The sequence below is a fragment of the Elephantulus edwardii genome, unplaced genomic scaffold (genome assembly GCF_000299155.1).
Source record: "Elephantulus edwardii isolate Elephantulus edwardi_28Jun2011 unplaced genomic scaffold, EleEdw1.0 scaffold00106, whole genome shotgun sequence".
NCBI lineage: Eukaryota > Metazoa > Chordata > Mammalia > Macroscelidea > Macroscelididae > Elephantulus > Elephantulus edwardii.
Window position 1 is genome coordinate 10,752,374 of NW_006399856.1, and position 18,343 is coordinate 10,770,716.

An 18,343-nucleotide genomic window follows, 5' to 3' on the forward strand; every position below is an offset into this window, starting at 1 on the left:
ATACACTGTGTTTTGTAAAATTAATCCCCATTGATCTAGGCCCACCATCACCCTGTCTTTTAAGGCCCTCTCATATCTCCATACCTTTTCAACCTCTATGCAGAACAGATTATCTGGGAGGCTGGGCTCTATGAGGAAAAGTGTGGCATCAGGATTGATGGAAGATCCATCAACAATCTGCGATATGCAGATGACACAACCCTGCTTGCTGCAACCAAGGAGGACCTGAAGCGCTTGCTGCAGAGGGTCAAGGACTGCAGCCTTCAATATGGATTGAGTCTCAATGTCAAGAAGACATAAGATTTTACCACTGAACCAATTGGCATCATCAGGATGGATGGTGAAGAGATTGAGATTATTCATATCTTTAGTTTGCTTGACTCCACAGTCAATACTTTTGGCGCCAGCAGCCAGGAAATTAAAAGATGTATTGCAATGGGAAAGTCTGCTGTTAGGGACCTCTACAAAGTGCTGAAGAGCAATAGTGTCACTTTGGAGACCAAGATATGCCTAATACAGGCCATGACCTTTGCAGTCATTTGCAGTCAGTTGTTATGCATCAGAGAGTTGGACAATGACTAGGGAGGATAGAAGGAGAATTGATGACTTTGAGCTGTGGTGCTGGAGAAAAGTTTTGAATGTACCATGGACTGCTAAGAAAATGAACTGGTTCATCCTGGAGAGGGTTAAACCAGGAGGCAAGGATTCTGAGGCTTCTTCTGACATACTTTGGACATGTTGCAAGGAGGGACAGGTCCTTGGAGAGGGACATCATCCTTGGGAGGGTAGAGGGACCCTCAGGAGGGGAAGGCCCTCTGTGAAGTGGATTGATTCAGTGACTGGGGTAATCTGAATGGGTGTGTCGGAGACAGTGCTATTGGTCTAGGACAGAGTAGAGACCCTATTGTACATAGGGTCGCTGTGAGTCGCAAGCAACTCAACAGCACGTAACAACAACAACAACGGATCTATGCTGATTTTTTCACCCCCTCGCTCTGCTCACCAAACTGTGCAACCCAGTGCTTCCCCCACTCACACCACTTTCTGTCCCCTTGCCTCCCCCCCCTTTCCCCTTTGCACTTTTAGCCACTTCTTCCTACTTACCTCCTATTCTTACTGTAATGGTCTCAAGCAGTATTTGTCTTTATGAGACTTGAGTTAGTTGACTTAGTATGATGCTCTCTAGCCTCTCCCATATTTTAGAGTGTTCGTGAAATCATTGCTGCAGAGTATGCTTAGTTTTCCATTGTGAATGTACCACAGATTCGAAATCCATTTGTTTGCTGATAGACATTTGGGCTGTGCTCACGTTCTTGCTTTTGTGAACAGCACTGTGATGAAGACTGGTGTACAGATCTCCCATGAGGAACCCTGAAGCAGTGCCAAGTCTTTGGTCCTCCACTACAGAACTCCATCTGTTCCCAGTGTTCAGAGCGAGGCTGTCCATAGCACTTTCCCAGTAATGCAACTCCTTCCTTTCCTGTCCAGGATTGCAGCCACGAGCCACCAGTGACTTTTGGGCACTTGAAATGGGACTAGTGTGGCTGAAAGACTGAACTTTAAATGTTAATTAGTTGAAGTGAACATGTGGATAAGAGCCATCCTGTTGGACACTGTAATTATCGAACAGTCAGAACAGGCTCTGAGAGTTGTTAAAATCATAATACTGTGTGTCTGTGTTCCTTCAAACTCCTCGAACCACAAAGGAAGTGATGAGTAGTCATTTTTTGTTCTTGTTTTGGTTTTATAAGCATAAGCAGTGTGAATCTGTGTTGGATTGGTTAAGTGTTCTAGTAGTGTCTCAGGGAGTCGTTGATGACTTCCATTAACATACTCACCACACATCGCGAGACTTCTGTTTTCTGAACTCTAGACTCTTACATGAAGCTGTAACACAGTAGCTGGAACGTGACGGAAGTGTGTTTTTCTCTCAGGTAAGCAGGCATTCTCGGGACTGCAGAGGCAGTTGAATAGTCGTCAGATATCTAGGCATCTTTTTTTTTTCTATAATTATATTTTATTAATTTTCATAAACATTTACAGAGATTTTGGGTTTCCATTCATTCATTGTTGCACTATTCTCTCTACCCTCCTCACAGTTTGTTCTTGTCCAAATTAGGCATCTTTTATATCAGTTGTATTTCATTGCAGAACTTCTACCGCATGGGCTAAAGTGGCTGTTGCAGCTGTACCAGCACATCTGCATTTCAACCTGGGTTGGGGGAGGATTAGAAAGAAAGAAATGTCAAGTTCCACCTCTTCAAGAACTTTTTCTGTAAATGACCTCTACTGCTCACTCCTCCTGAGCTCCGCTGATCATAACTTAGACTTAGCCGTCCAGGATCAGACCTGGCTGATTAGAAAACTCTTTTGACTGGGCACCCGTTGGACCAACTCAAATTCAGCAGCATTGTTTTTGAAGGAAAATAATAGATTGTGGGACCACTGAGCAGTCTGTCAGAAGAGCACAGTCTTCACCCCCAGCATAGAACATGCATCAGAAATGTCTGAAGTCGATAAATCAGCAAGTAGCATGTTACTGTTGTTAGGTGCCATCAAGTGGCCTGCAACTCATAGCAACACTGTACAATAGCTCTGAACCCTCCTCCATCTTGAGCCAATTTCATTGTATCTGACACACCTACCCCCATTACCCTAGTCACTGAGTCAACCCAGTTGGTTGACTCATCCAGTGTCTTCCTCTCTTGTGCTGTCCTTCCAGCCTTCTAAGCCATGATGTTCCTCTTAAGGACTGGTCCCTTCTGGCAACATGCACAAAGTATGGCAGACAGAGCTTCAGAATCCTTGCTCCAAGGAGCAGCCTGGCTTCACCCTCTCCAAGACAGATCTATTCAGAATAAGAAGGCAACGTTAGAAGAAGTATCTCCAATGGTTGCTAATGATTGTCTCTGAGAGGCAGAAATGGGTCATGGCAGGGGCATGATCACTTTCATGTTAAAAATGCAATATTCTTTGAATTTTTCAGGGAAGAACATACTTATTTTAAAAGCAATTACATTCAGAAAGTGCTAGTTAAAATGTTGGCTGAGGCCAGGTTGTGAAAATGTCTCAGGCCAGCAAATGAGTTTTCCATGCCCAGTCTTTGCCCTTGTTGTTTTTGTTTATGACCTTACCAGCCATCTCTGAGATGATTTATACAGAGGTGGTTTTACAGGCCTGAATATCAAGTGTTGGAGGAGCAAGTTCAGGACATTGACCACCTGTAGTTCCTCCATTTATTTTATTATTAAATTAGGTCCCACAGATATAAAATATTGGTGAGACATGGACCCCAGACATTCTGATGCCATGCAGACTGGATAAAACTATGAAACTGTTGCCCTCAGGTAATCTTTAAATATTAACCTAAAAATGTCCCATGAAGTCTTTAAACAGTTCTCTGTCTAACCCAGTGAAAAAGATCAGCTTTCAGCATTATGCTTTTTTAAGACATTGTTGGTGGTGTACCATTGAGTCAGGACCTAACCATAGTAAACCCCCCAGCAGGTTTTCAGAGGCAGTAAATTGCTCTGGAGGAAATTGTCCATCTTTGTCCTACAGAGCAGCTGGTAGATTTGAACCACATGCCCTTGGGTTGACAGAACAAGAAGCTGTTGTCCAAATGGAGGAAAGGAACACTGCATGATTTAAAATCAGGAGGAGTGTCAGGAATGTGTCTTTTCCCCATACCTATTCAGTCTGTATACTGAGCAAATAATTCATGAAGCCAAACTCTGTAAAGAAGAATGTGGCATAAGGATCAGAGGAAGACTCATCCACAACTACATTATACAGATAGCACTGCTGAAAGTGAGGAGGACCTAACACTAGTGCTGTAGAAGATCAAAGACTAACATACAATGTAGATTACATCTCAACATCAGGAAAACAGAGGTCCTTACCACTGGGTCAGTGGACAACAGCTTGGTAGAGAAAGAATTGAAACTGTCATTGATTTCATCTTACTTGGATCTGTAGTCAACACCTTTGATATCAACAGTCAGGGGATAAGGAGACAGTTTGCTTTGGGAAAGGCTGCTATCTGAATGTTAAGGTGTGCCTCATTCAAGCTGTTGTATTTTCAGTTACTTGTTACTTCTGAAAGCAGGACAGTGTGATGACAGAAGAAGAATTAATTGATGTTTTTGAGTTGTGGTGTTGAAGAAGAGTCCTGAATATTCTGTGAACTGCCAGAAGTACAAACAGATGTGTCTTGGAAAAGGTACAACCAGAGTAGTTCTTCTTGGAAGCAAATATGACTAAGCTTCGTCTCTTATATTTTGGATATGTTGCTAGGTGAGGCTCTTCCTTGCAAAGGCATATCATGCTTGGAAAGGTGAAGGGTAAGCAAAAGACAGGAAGACCTCCAACAAGGTGGATTGACACTGTGACTGCAGCAGTGTCTTCAAGTATTCGGATGGCACAGGACAGGACAGGGTTCAGAGCTGTTGTTCATAAGGTCACGAAGAATTTTGCTTGATTCGATAGCACCTAACAATAACAAGCCCTGCAGCCTCTGAAAACCCTGGGAGGGTCGGAGGTGGTGGTGGTGGTGGTGTGTGTATCTTTACACATATACAGATAATTTATAAGACAAGGAGCCATGGTGGCTTGAAGAGCTGCTAGCTGAACGGTTGGCAGTTTGTATCTTACCAACTACTCCTGAAGAGAAAGCTGAGAAGTCTCCTATCATAAAGATCTGCAACCTCAGAAACCCAAGGGAGTGTCCCTGTGAGTTGGAAATTTTTATTACCTGACAGCAGCATTCCTCATTTTCATCAGTGACTGTTCTGTGATGAGGAAGGCAGACCCCATAAACTCCAGGCCACAGAAGTTTGCTTCTTTGAAATCTGTAGATAGCAAAACCTAGAATTAGAATAGAGAGAGCTAGGGCCTGAAGCTGCAGAAGGGCACACCAGCCCTGCTGGGAGGAAGCTAGAAGGATCATTATCTGCTGATTCAAAACAAACAGCCAAGTTGAAAACCATAGACAAGATTTTAATTTTTTTTTCCATCCAGAGGAAATGTTGGTGAGACTTGAGGAATGCTTACTTGTTTTGACAGAAGTGCATCGTGCCTTGCAGGTCCAGACCTTCATGTGCTTTGTTTGTTAAATATTTAGGCCAAGAGAAATTGATAATGAGGAACAAAAGGTCCGAAAAGAAAGCAATCATTGGACTTGTACTTAATCACTTTTTATTTTCTCAGCTCTCAGTCATCTCATTAGCTGGTTGTGGTGCTTACATAACTTAATTAGGGAGTTCAGACAGCAGTGGGAATAGGAGGGCAAACTAAAAGGGTAACAGTTTAAAGTGGATCATGTGGAGATTCCTGGCATGGCTAGAGATGAAACCCATTAAGGACCTTATTCTAGAAGAAGCTCTTGACACTGATCATTTGTGAAAAGGAGGGTTTCCCCCTTCCCCATATACTGCAGTTGTGTACACTTAGACCTGCACACCTTAAGCACTGGGGCATCTGATCATCGGCTTGTGGAATTACTAACACTGAGCCACTTTGTAAAGGCAGACAAGGTTATTAACTTTAGCAGGAAATGAAAATTTGCCTTTAATATACATGTGAAATTGAATTGTCTGTAGCACAAAGCTTTGGAGATTACCCATGCAAAATGAGAAAACTAGCTAAATTTAAAATTGTCCTCAGTTACAGTGAAAAGTCATTTTACAAGCTGCATTTTCACTGCATTGAAATCCGTGAAGAGACTGGCTCTATTAATTTAGATTTAAACATAGGCTCTGTGTCTTCTAAAAATGGTAAATGAGATGGAAAATGTACTTTAAAAGGAAAAAATGAGTTTATGGAAATGCTGCAGGCAGGCAGGCAAGCTGCTATTCCACATCTCTGACTCTGCCCGGAGACCAGGCAGCTTCAGAGGGAGGGCTCCATCCTCTGTGACAGGCATTTGCAGTGAGGACATGCAGACGACGCCAGTTACACATCCTCAGCTTCAAGAGGGTATGCCCAAAGCAGAAGTCATTGGCAGCTTTTATGTTCCAGCTCCCAGAGTGGCTGGATCCTTCAACAGAGGGAAGAACATGAAGGAGGAGTTGAATATATGTTCCCAGATCTCAAGTCACTTCAGTAGTCATCCAGTACTTCTGCCTGCAGTAATCCTGGAGCAGAGATTTAACTGCAGGTAGTCCCTGGCTGTGTATCTTTAAGTGGAATTCGTATTAATTAAGTCTGAGGAGGTACATACAATTCTTACTTAGCTTTACTGCAAATCTCCATGTACAGCAAGTGAAGTGAATTGTAATTAAGTTGTTTTGAGTAGAAGTCATTTCATAGTGAGGGCAAATTTACATAACAGTAAATGGCAAGTAGGACTTATTTGTTAACTGCTTGAGTAATCAACCAATAGAAACTGTTGTCTTCTTGCAGAGGAAATGATTGTTTGTATAAAAAGAAATTGAAGTTGGTATCCTCTATCCTAAATTTCTTTAACTCCAAGAAAAAAAATTATTTTTATTACCCTTTGAATAAATAAAACTTACTTCATGGTTATCAAGTTAATTCTGTCTCATGGCAACCAAAGCTCCATTGTTTTCAATGTGGAAATTATCGAACAATATTATTAATATAACATGTAAGCAAAATGTTGTTGAAGATCATCCAGAATTGCCAAAAGTTCAAACTGTATTTAGAAGAGGCCGTGTCACCGGGGCTATCATTGCTAATGTTCAGATGAATCCTGATTGAAAGCAGAGAATACCAGAAGAATGTCTTTGTGTTTTATTGACCATGGAAAGGTATTTGACTATGGATCATATGTGGATCAATCTATGGTGACTATTAAGAAGAATGGGGATCTCGGGAATACTTCATTATGCTCATTCATATGAAACCTAGACCCAGACCAAGAAGCTCTTGGTGAACAGAACAAGGGAACACTGCGTGGTTTAAAACCAGGAAAGACGTGGGTCAGAGTTATATCCTTTCTGCATACCTAGTCAATCTAAAGGCTGAGCAAGTATGAAGATGGAGTTCTAGTGGCCTAGTGCTAAGAAGCTGTGCTGCAGTCCCAAAGGCACACGTCCAGTCCACCAGCTGCTCCTTGGGAGGAGGATGGGCAGTCTCTTCCTGTGTGATTACTGCCTCTGAAAACCTGCTGGAGCCTCCGTCAGCTATGAGTTGGCTCAAACTTGACAGCATGTGACAGCAGGATTGGAAGAATACCATAATCAACAGTTTGCATTATGCAGATGTCACAGCTTTGCTTGCTGAAAGTATGGAAATCTTGAACACTTGCTGCAGAAGATCAAAGACTGCAGCCTTCAATATGGACTGCATTTCAACATCAAGAAGACCAAAAAAACTCTCACCACTGGATTCCTAAGCAAGATCATGATAGATGGGGGAAAGAATGAAATTGTTGACGATTTCCTCTTCATGGATCCACTAGCAGTACACTTTGTATTGCTCGAGCAGTCAGGAGCGATCAAGATATCAGGTAATGTACTGAATTGGGAAAGTCTGTCAGGGACCCTCTCCAAGCTACTGAGGAGCTTTGATGTCAGTTTGAAGACCAAGGTATGATTGATTCAGGCCTTTTCAGTCACTTGTTGTTCGTCTCAGAGCTGGACAGTGAATAAGGATGACAGCAGGAGAATTGATACCTTTGAGTTGTAGTATTGGAGAAGAGCACGGAGTTTTGGGGAAAAGGGAAGTCAAAGCGGTCATAGGAGGCAGCGATGATGGCGTTTCATCTCACGTACTTTGTTGCTAGGAGAGATTGTTACTTGGAAAAGGACAGCATGGTTGGAGAGGTGGGTCAGTGAAAGACCCTCCACCAGATGGATTGACATCTGAATGCAGAAATGAATGCAGAAATGTCCTCAAGTATGTCCAAGATAATGACAGGGTTTAGATCTGTTGTTCCTAAGGTTACGGTGAGTCATATACAATTTGATGGCACCTAACAACAGCAGTAGTGAAGTTGGTAGATTCCAACCAGCAACCTTTCCGTGGGTAGCCTAACATGTAACACATGCCAGTAGAACTCCTTCATGAAAATAGTCATTTTATGTTGTAACTCTCAAAGTGGCTGGATCCTCAAGAGAAAAAAATGAGAGGAATGGAATATACTTCTTCAGGTATTATTTAATAATTATTTAATAACTATAATTATTGGTATATTGTTTGATAACTTACTTTGCCATTAAGAGGAATACATCAATATAATAGCCAATAAGCAATGTGGATTATTCCTAAACTGTGTGTCTGGTGATCAGGGTCTTAACAGTTTTTATTATTTTGCGTTGTAATGATGAATGAAACTGAGAACAAGTCAATAATTTACCTATTCCTGGTTCTTAAATGGGTTGGTAATCGAATTAAAGTCGCCTGAACTTATAAATGTAGGCCACACATTAAAATATTCTAGTCAACTTCTCTTTCCTCATCTTCTCCCCCTCGTGATCGGAGATGCCTTGTTTTTCTTTTTCATTTTTAGGGATTGCCGTACTTTACTTACACCTCTATGATCTGTTTGGGGACCCTGCCTACCTCCAGATGGCACACAGCTATGTAAAGCAGAGTCTGAACTGCTTGTCCAAGCGTTCCATCACCTTCCTGTGTGGGGATGCAGGCCCCCTCGCTGTGGCCGCTGTGGTGTATCACAAGATGAGGAACGAGAAGCAGGCGGAAGACTGCATCGCACGGTAAGCGCTTTCCATTACAGGAGGATTGTCTAAACGTTATGATGCACTCATTTTCTATATGCTGCAGAAGAAAAGTCTAGCAAATTCCTGCTTATGTCCCAGCAGATACAACTTCTTACCACTGTCTTTTGGTCAGTTCTAACATCATTATCATGATGTAGTTCAAGAACAACTTTTATCATCCCTGTTTTATTGGAAAATAAAGTGACACTGACAGTGTTCCAAGCCAAACATCAGTAACAGAAATGAGATAAAAATTTGATCACTTGACCGTGAATCTAAAGGCGGTCCAAGATCTGTAATTTGAAAACTACAGTTCACTTCCTGGCCTTTGAAGGGGCTGTAAACTGATGCTGAGCTGCCTTTCTGAGGGGCAAATGACTTGTGAGTCGGGATGTGGAGTTTTATAGGACTACAGGCTGCCCCCTCAACGCTTGTGGTTTATATAAAGAGTCACGAGTAAAGCCCAGTGCTTACCTCCCTGGGGCAGTGATGGTTCAGTGGGCGAATCCTTTCCTTTCCTGTAGGGGAGAGCAGGTCGAGTTCCTGGCCAATCAGTGCATCTCCTGTGTAGCCACCAACTGATGGTGGAGCTTTGCACGTTGGTGATGGTGTTGAACACATTTCAGCAGAGCTTCCAGACCGAAACAGATGAGAAAAAAAAGAGCTGGTGATCCAGTTCCAAAAACGGTCCAATTAAAATCTAGTGAGTTACAGGCCCCATTCATAACTAGTTTTATGGACCATGGTGCAGGACCAGCCAGCATTGCATTGTGTGGGGTGTCATCAACTTAGGGCCACCTCAACGACAACGAACAACAGTCCACTCAGGAAAGTTTCGTGAGCAGCGTTCTGCTGAAACAATCCGTCTGCCTGGAAATCTGCATTACGGTGCTGTTAGGCTCCTACCAGCAGTACTGACACACACATAGTTTTAATTCCAGCTACATTTTTTTTTATTGCAATATCCATAAATGCACTTTATTACACAGATCTGGGAGACAGTGAGTCACCTCCAAGACTGTCTCTCCAGCTACATTTTAACCAGTGATTTTCCCTGAGTTAAAAGGAGCCCAGCAGTTAAGCACTTGACTGATAACCAGAAAGTGAGTGGTTTGAACCCACCAGTTAGTCCAAGAGAGAGAGATGTAGCAGACTCTCCCCTGAAGATGGATGTTGGAAACCGTGTGGGTCATTTCTGTCTTACACGGCCACTTTGAGGTAGAATTGACTGTTTAATGGGTTTGGCCCTAAGTTGACTGTGGTTTGTGGTTCTTACACATTACTCAGAGCAGCCCAGTGTGTAACGGGATTCATTGCAGCCTTGTTTGACGCTGGCCCATTTTCACAGTCCCCACTGTGCTTAAGCCTGTGGTTGCAGTCACAGTGTCAACCCATCTCATTTCCATCCCTCTCTTTCCCTCCACCTCTCCAAGGCCTGACTTATCCTGACAACATGCCCAGAGTATGTGAGACCAAGTCTCGCCATCATTGTGAGTAAGGATTGTGTCTGCAGAGGACTCTGACCGCACTTTATCCAAGACAGATTAGCATAGCATGAGTTAGCTTCACCAGTTTGTGAGGGGTTTGTTTTTTAAGGGTTCCCTAATTTAAATATTAGTGAGCTATAATGGCTTAGTGGCAAGAAACTGTGCTGTAATCCTAAACTCACAAATTGGTGATGCTCACTATTGCTACTCTAATCAGTTTTGGATGAAGTGGGAGGATATCAATAATATCATCCATGAAGAATGCAATAGGTCATTACAAAGACAGATTAAGAAGAGGAGCCAAAATGAATGTCAGAAGAGACTCTGAATATTGCACTAGAGTGCTGAGAAGCCAAAGCAAAGCAAAACAATCAAGATGAAAGGGCTGAACAGAAGATTTCAGAGGGCAGCACAGGAAGACAAAAAAAATTATGAAATGTGCAAAGAGCTGGAGATGGAAAATCAAAAGGGATGACTCAGCATTTTTTAAGCTGAAGAAACGGAAGAACAAATTCAAGCCCCAAGTTGCAATACTTGATAAGGATGCTGTGGACAGAATGCTGAATGATCTAGAAAGCATTAAAAAAGGAAGGAGTACACAGAGTCACTATATCAGAAAGAATTGGCAGATAGAAGAATTTCATGAAACAACGTATGATCAAGTGGTGATGAAGGAGGAAGTTCATCCTGCCCTGAAGAAATTGGAAGAAATAAGGCCCCAGGAATTGACGGCATACCAGTTGTCATATTTCAGCATACATGTTGCACTAGATACACTCACCAAGTTGTGCCAAGAAATCTGGAGGACAACCCCACCTGGCCAGCTGACTAGAAAAGATTCATATTTATTCCCATTCCAAAAAAAGGTGATCCAATAGAGTGTGGAAATCATTGAGCAATATCATTAATACCACATGCAAGCAAGAGCCTGCTGATAGTTATCCAAAAATGACTGCCAGATGTGCAGGCTGGGGTTAGAAGAGGCTGTGGTACTAGCAGTATTACAGCCAATGTTAGATGGATCTTGGCTGAGAGCAGAGGTATCAGAGGAATGTCTGCCTGTGTTTCATTGACTGTGCAAAGGTATTTAACTATGTGTATCACAGCAAACTGTTGCTAACTCTGAGAAGCATGAGAATCCCAGAACCTTTGACTGAACTTATACAAATCCTATACTTGGACCAGGAGGCAATCCTCAGAACAGAGTAGGGAAACACCGAATGGTTCAAAACTGGGAAAGATTTATGCCCGTGATGCATTCTTTTTCCAAACCTTTTCAATCTATATGCAGAACATATCACCCAGGAGACTGGGCTCTGTAAAGAGGAATGTGGCATCAGGATTTCAGGAAGACTCATCCCATGGACTGCCAAAAGAACAAACAGATAGGTCTTGGGAAAAAGGCAGCTAGAGTTCTCCTTGAAGGGAAAGATGACAAAGCTTTATTTCATTTTGGGCATGTTGCTAGGAGAGGCTTTTCCCTAGAAAGGGACATCATGCTTGGAAAGGTGGAGGGTTGATGAAAGAAGGGAAGACCCTCAATCAGATGGATTGACACAGATGGCAACCACGGGCTCATGTGTCAGAGATGATGAAGATGGCACAGGATTGGACAGGGCTCAAGTCTGTGGTTCATCAGGCTACTGTAAGTCATATTCAGCATCACAGAACCTTTTAACAACATTGCTGCCTAGATGTCTGCCTTGGAGGAAGTGCGACCAGGGTGCATTTAGAGGCTGTGATGGTGAAACTTCATCTCATGTACTTTGGGCATGTTGTGAGGAATGGAAGTCCTTAGAAAACAACATCGTGCTGGGAGAGGTGGAGGATCAGCAGAAACAAGACCGGGATGGATTGACTCAGTGGCTGTACCAGTGGGCCGCAGGTCAGAGATCGTGAGGATGGTGCAGGATATGGCAAGGGTCGTTTTAGTTGAATAGACTTGATATGAGTTGACTTGAAAGCACCTCACAACAAACGGTGATGGCGTGGTGAGTTATTTTTGGACTGCTAAACAAAGGGTCAGTGGTTCAAACCCTACCCCCCATCCCACAGCAAAAATATAGGCCGTTGCCTCCCTTAAAGACTTACAACCTCAAAACTTGATGGAGGGATCTTAGGTCTCAGTAATGACAGTAGTATTATTGTACTAAGTATATTTTATCATTACATTTTTAGCCTAAAATTATATAGTGCCTCTGAAACAGAAGTAAGTGGAAGGATTAACCAAACTTAAATCTGTTCTTTTGAAGCCTAAGAGGTTAGAAGTGTGAATGTAGCGTGCTGGCTCTAGAAGACTCTCGGTTGATTCTGGAGAAAGGTCCTTCTGTCCTTTCAGTATAGATAGGCTGGCATTTCCTGATGACCTTGTGTCTTGGCATCAATATTCTCCTGGATCTGGGAGGTGCACTTGGCAGAGATCATGGATCCCAAGGACAAGCTCCGTGCCTAGCTCTCCTTTCTTGGTGGTAGTGAGGTCACCTGCTCTGATGGCTTCTAGCTACTTTTATCTCTTCTAAGATAAAAGGTGTTACAGGCCAGCCTCTAGAAAACTCCTCTTACATCAGATCAGAGTAGTAATAGGATTAAAGATGTCACTGTTGTATATCCTTCATTCTCTTAATTTTTTACAGCTAATTGGTTTATCAGGGCCCGAGTAGTGTTGATTGTTATAATGGTACATCATTGGGTCCAAAGCGGTGAGAATCATGGCCCAGTCAAGCATGCACATATTTAAGGAGAGAGAATATTTAATCCATGACACTTGGTCATTGATTTGATTTTGCACAGTTCAGAAATTTCTTTTCAGTTACAGAGTTAACCTCGTCTTTGACATCTCCTCCCTTGTAAGGGAAAAATATATGTCTTTTCAATTCAGTTTGAGGAAGTCTGAAATTATTCATGTCACCAGTTATTTAATAAACCTGCTTCCTCAGTAGTGGTTGTTTTGCTTCTTCCTGGTTCTCTTTTCTTATAACTCAGCCCTGTAGTGACAACAGACCCTCAGATTCTTTGTTGTCTGCAACAACTGGGCTCCACTGACAACATCAGAGCCTGGTTTATGTCTCCCACGTTTGTCTGAATATCCATGAGTCATAATCTCAAGTTTTAGAGACCAGAAGAGCCATTGTGAAGTAAAGTCAAATCCTTCCATTATCAAGATAGACAAACTAGAATCAAAGAAATCCGCTCAGACTGTTAGCGTTTGACCCTGAGATTCTTAGAGCTCCCAGAGGTAAGTAAAATGTCTAATTGTATTCAATGTGGAAAGAATATTGAAACTTCTCTCCAGAATAAGAAACCCTAACCCAGTATTACAAGGTTCTGTAGCTCTGGAGAAGGTGGTCTGCTTACTGTCAAGATGAGTATATGTTCATATGAAATTGGCCTGTTTGTCCTCGGTAAAGACATCACACTAGGGAGATGGAGAGCCAGCATAAGAGAAGAAAGCCTTCCAGAAATGGATTGGCCGATACTGTAACGATACGCTTCAGCATGACTGAGATGGGCAGATGGCACAGATACAGGGCAGGGTTCTGATCTGATGCTCCTGGGTCACTGTAAGTTGACTTGATACCACTTAACAGCACAAAACATTTGGCCCAGTAGAAGTGGAGAGAGGGCAGTAAATAGCTATAGTTCCTCACACTTCTCGACTTAAACCATTTCCATTTTCACCTTCTACACACAGGTAGATACTCAGTGTTGTTGTATGACAAGAGAGAGCGGTTTGCTTTGTAGACAACTAAGTGATTGGCCAGTATATAATAGTGCCTTGGGATCAGTACTTAAGAATGAGAAAAATGGATTTTTCAGGTCTAGATACGTATACTGCTTTTTAAAAAGTTAAAATCTTTTGATAATATAAGCCAAAAACTGTCCCCAGTAACAGCTGGGGAGATAGCGCTGGGTGTGAAGACCTTCCTTAGGGCCAGACCTTTATTCTTTCTTCACAGGCATCTCCGTGATTTGTCTTTTCTAAAGCTTGCTTGCAGTTATCAACATAGCAAAACAAGTGGAGCTGCCTGCTGTGCTGCTGGATTTGAGAATTTCAGAAAAACATATAAAATGACTATTAGTATTTATAAGCATTGCCATGTCATCATTTTGTCTAGAGAATACAACATGTAAAGGCTGCCGTTAAAAGGTCTATGTATTGGGATGAAATTGACCAAGCAACTTGGAAGATAGAACCTTAAAGTTTATGCTAATTAAAGGATATCTCCGGAGAGCCGGAATGAATGGGCAACTTGAAGAACGTGATACCTGTCACTGAATCGGACATGTGGAGACAGCTGACTTGTGGATATTTTGCTGTGTATATTCTCAGTAACAGTTCTTCCATGTGTTCTCACACGCTCTGCCATTAGTAATCATCAAGCCTAACCACTGAGTTTGTCTTGAATTCAAGCCTAGGAAAAATGCGATAATTCTTTTATTATCCTGAAGTAGTATTATAAAGGTATGTTCTGGACAATATTTTTAAGTATTTGCAAGGCATTTGCTCCCTACTTTGAAGTGTCCAAATGCCAATAGAATTGGCTGCAAAGTAATTGCAGTGCTTATTATTTATCACCACCTAGTGGACATTTGGGACATAACATGGGCAAACAGAGGAATCGAACTTCAACTCTCTATGACAGTCAGTTCAAAGCAGCCCTCCATTGGGTTTCCAAGGCTGTAAATCTTAATGGGAGGGCTGCCCATCTGTCGTCTTCAGAACCACTGGTGGAGTCAAACTCTGGAGATGTGCTCGGCAGTGCAGTGCTTTAGGGGCTGCACCACCAGTACTCCTTTAATAGACGATTGTTGTTAAAGGGTGCTGGTAGGTTGCAGACGACACCCCTGGGCCTCAGCCCCAGTCCTGGAGCCACACAGAGGGCTCTACCACCACCATCATCAGTAAAAGGATCAGTGTGTTCTAATCCTGGCCACGGTTCAAACATGTCATTTTGCTAGGAACTTGGAGTGAACTCAGTCATTCATTGTTCATAGTAATAGTTCCCTAGAACAGTGTATTTTTTAAATGCACACCATTTTCCTTGTTGAATAGTTTTTTTGCTCTTCTTTGTGAAAGTAAATTTTAAAGTGGTTTTATATCTAAATTATACACACTTTGATACATTTATATTAAAACTTGATGATCATTAGCAGAACTTTGGTAACAGCCTCTTACCAGAACAATTTGTGTCTAGTAAGTGGATGCCATTCTCTTAAGGTCTCAATGTTGCCGAAATGCCAAATCTGGCATGAAAAAAAAAAGTATAATTTTTCTTAAAATGTATTTAGGTTCCTAAAAAATTAGATATGCACATAACAATGAAAAAATTTTTCTTTTCAAGAAGAATGAATTGCGGGGGAGTTAGGGAGAAAATGCAACAGTGAATGACTAAAAACCCTAAGCCTCTGTATATTTTCATTAAAATTAACTTTAAAAAAAGAAATCAAAAGAAAAAAATCACAATTAAAATTTTATTTAAAAAAAATTAGATATGTAGATATTTATGTAAATATAATGCCATAATGATTACCCATTTTGGAAGCAGAAGTAGCATCTGCTTCCTAAACAACATGCCTCTGGAAACTCTATGAACTTTGTTAAATGGCAATAGTTATAGAAAGTCGTCAGGCCTTTTGTTCATAGGGTCGCTGTGAGTCATGCTGGACTCGACGGCAATCAACAACAACAGTGGTTACCCATCGTGGTCAGGGTTTGGTGGAAGTCCTAGCTTAATCAGACGGGCTTGGAAGTAGGAGTGGCATCCACTTCCTAAACAACATACCTCTGGAAACTCTGTGAATTTAGAGAAATGACAATAGTTTTAGAACAGGGTTCATGTCTTTTGTTCATTGGGTTGCTATGAATCATGCTTAACTCGACAGCACTTAACAACAACATATAGGTAAATATAACCAGGATATATAGGTAAATAGAACTATGATACTCTTTGTTAAATAAGGGACCTGGGTGACAAAGTTGTGAACATGCTTAGCTCTTTCCACTCTATGGCTGATGGTTCAGCTCCACCAGCTCTTCCACAGGAGAACGATCTGGAAGTCTTCTTAATGTGTAATGATCGTTATCGCTTATTGCTGTTAAATTGGAACAGACTCATAGCTGACCTTCCCTCAGGTTTTCAGAGGATGTAAGTTGTATGGGAGGAGATTGCTCATCTTTCTCCCGTGAAACAGCTGGTGGATTCAGGCCACCTGCTTTGGGGTTGGCGGTACAACTCCCTACCCAGTAGCCCCCAGAGCTCCCTTTGTGAAGGTTACAGTCTTAAAAATGCTGTGGGGCAGTCCTCCATCATGTTGTAATGTGCTTTCAAGTCAGAACCAACTCAGGTGACCATCCAGTGGGTTTTCAGAGATAGTATGTTGCATGGGAGGACGCTGGGTGCATCTTACCTCCACAGAGGAATGAGTGGATTCCAACCAAGTGCCTTGGGGTTGGTAAGCGCAGTTCTTTTCCTCTAGGCCACCAGAGTTGCCACTGTCACAGAAGTAACTCATTGGGTTCAAGGAAGTAAAATAGTGTTAAATAAAGAGAAATATAGACAACTAGATGGCCCTGGTCCCTAATTCTGTCAACCATAACCTTTATAGCATTAAATTTTAAAAATATATTCTAATCAAGCAAGAATGATAAAAGAATCTGGAAAACAACTCGTGACTAGTTCCTTAATTCCTAAGGTAACTATTGTTGTTCAGTGAGTTTATTGCCTGTATCCAGAGGGGGAAACCCGAAACCCCACATGAACAGCCCCCTAAATAATAAGATCGAGATGCCTCAGTTTCTCAGAGATTTTATGAAAAGTCTAACTTTTTCAATAAACTGCATCTAGCTGTGCTTTTTCAAACCCCGTTTTCCCACTGAAGCGTAAGTGCCTTTAAACTAAATGCTCCTTGCATATCATCAGAATTGACTCCTAGCTGACCCTTCAGTGGGTTTATGAGGATATCAGTGGAACAGAAGGGGATTGCCCGCAGCAGCTGGTGGACTTGAACTGCCAGAGAACTTGCCTTCTGGGTGGCAGAGCAATCATCTTTATACTACACCACCACAGCTTCCTAAGTGCCTTTAAGGACTCTTAACATATTCCCAGTGCTTGCTTCCTGCTTTCCAGCCGTTGGAACCACCTCGTTCAAGTTATCAAAGCTTACCCTTCTTTGTCAGTGTTCCATCTTCCCCACAACCCCCACAGCCTTGGCTGAGAAGCAGTGGGGGTAGGAGCACGGAAGAGGAAGCGCTGCCTTTGACACTTAACTTTGCTTTGGTTCGGAGGACCGTCTCCACCTTCGCTGGACTAGCAGCTGTGAGGCTTCTGTTTGCTTGTTTCTTTTTGTAAAACTTGGTGATCTCCAAGAGATTAGAGCTTGGAACTCTATATTCCCTCAAGTATAGCTTTGCCGTGGTGTATATTAAAATTAAAGCAAGCAGGTGACCAAATTCTGCCAGGTACACATTTATTAACAAGAACATAGACATGCATGCTCCCAATTACAGAAAAACTCTCTTGTATCTCCAGGAAAGCTGCACCATGGGGGTAGTAGAGTAGGCCATCCCCCAGACCTACCATCCATTTGAACAACACCCCCCAAAAAAACGCCTTTCTGTCTTTTTGATGCTAATTTAGCAGGTCCTGTGCTATAGGTTTTGGTAAGGTTATTTGAAGTACATATTCAAGATGCTGATCTTGCTTAGAATATTTACAGTGTAACTATTCACTCCCAAGGTTAAGATTCTGTACCTTAAATCTCATTCACCTCAGAGTTGAGACTTAGACATAACGGACATACAGCACCCAGGTGATATGTGATCACTCTAAAAAGAAATTTCCACACAGACTATAAGTAAGAGAATTTCAAAATTGGAAGGAGGGATCACTTATTTTACAGATGAGTGCTTCCAAGTACAGAGGTTAAACGACACCTTCAGAGTGACTTACGATGTCAGATTGTCAGGGCATTTTCCTGGAAAGTCTGTTTGTTCTTCATTAGTTCTCTTCCAGAAATTGCCTGGCTCCCCTCTTACTTTTCCAGTATCCTAATGTAATTTTTTCAAGTTCACGAAACTTAAACTTTTAATAACTTAAATGAGAGCATGTTGAGTTCACAGCTGCTTCAAAGAGGAGTTGAGATTTGCTTTCAAGTCTTTTTGCATTAAAAAAA

At 42.0% G+C, this 18,343-nt stretch overlaps 1 protein-coding gene across 1 annotated transcript in view; it reads left to right on the forward strand.

The window, feature by feature from the left end:
* The window catches only part of LANCL1 (LanC lantibiotic synthetase component C-like 1 (bacterial)), a 50,872-nt gene that overhangs the window by 16,923 nt on the left and 15,606 nt on the right, over positions 1-18,343 (forward strand). The window contains exon 3 of the mRNA XM_006891931.1: positions 8,474-8,681. Within this exon, the coding sequence (XP_006891993.1) occupies positions 8,474-8,681 (208 nt within the window). The remainder of the gene's footprint in view (positions 1-8,473; positions 8,682-18,343) is intronic.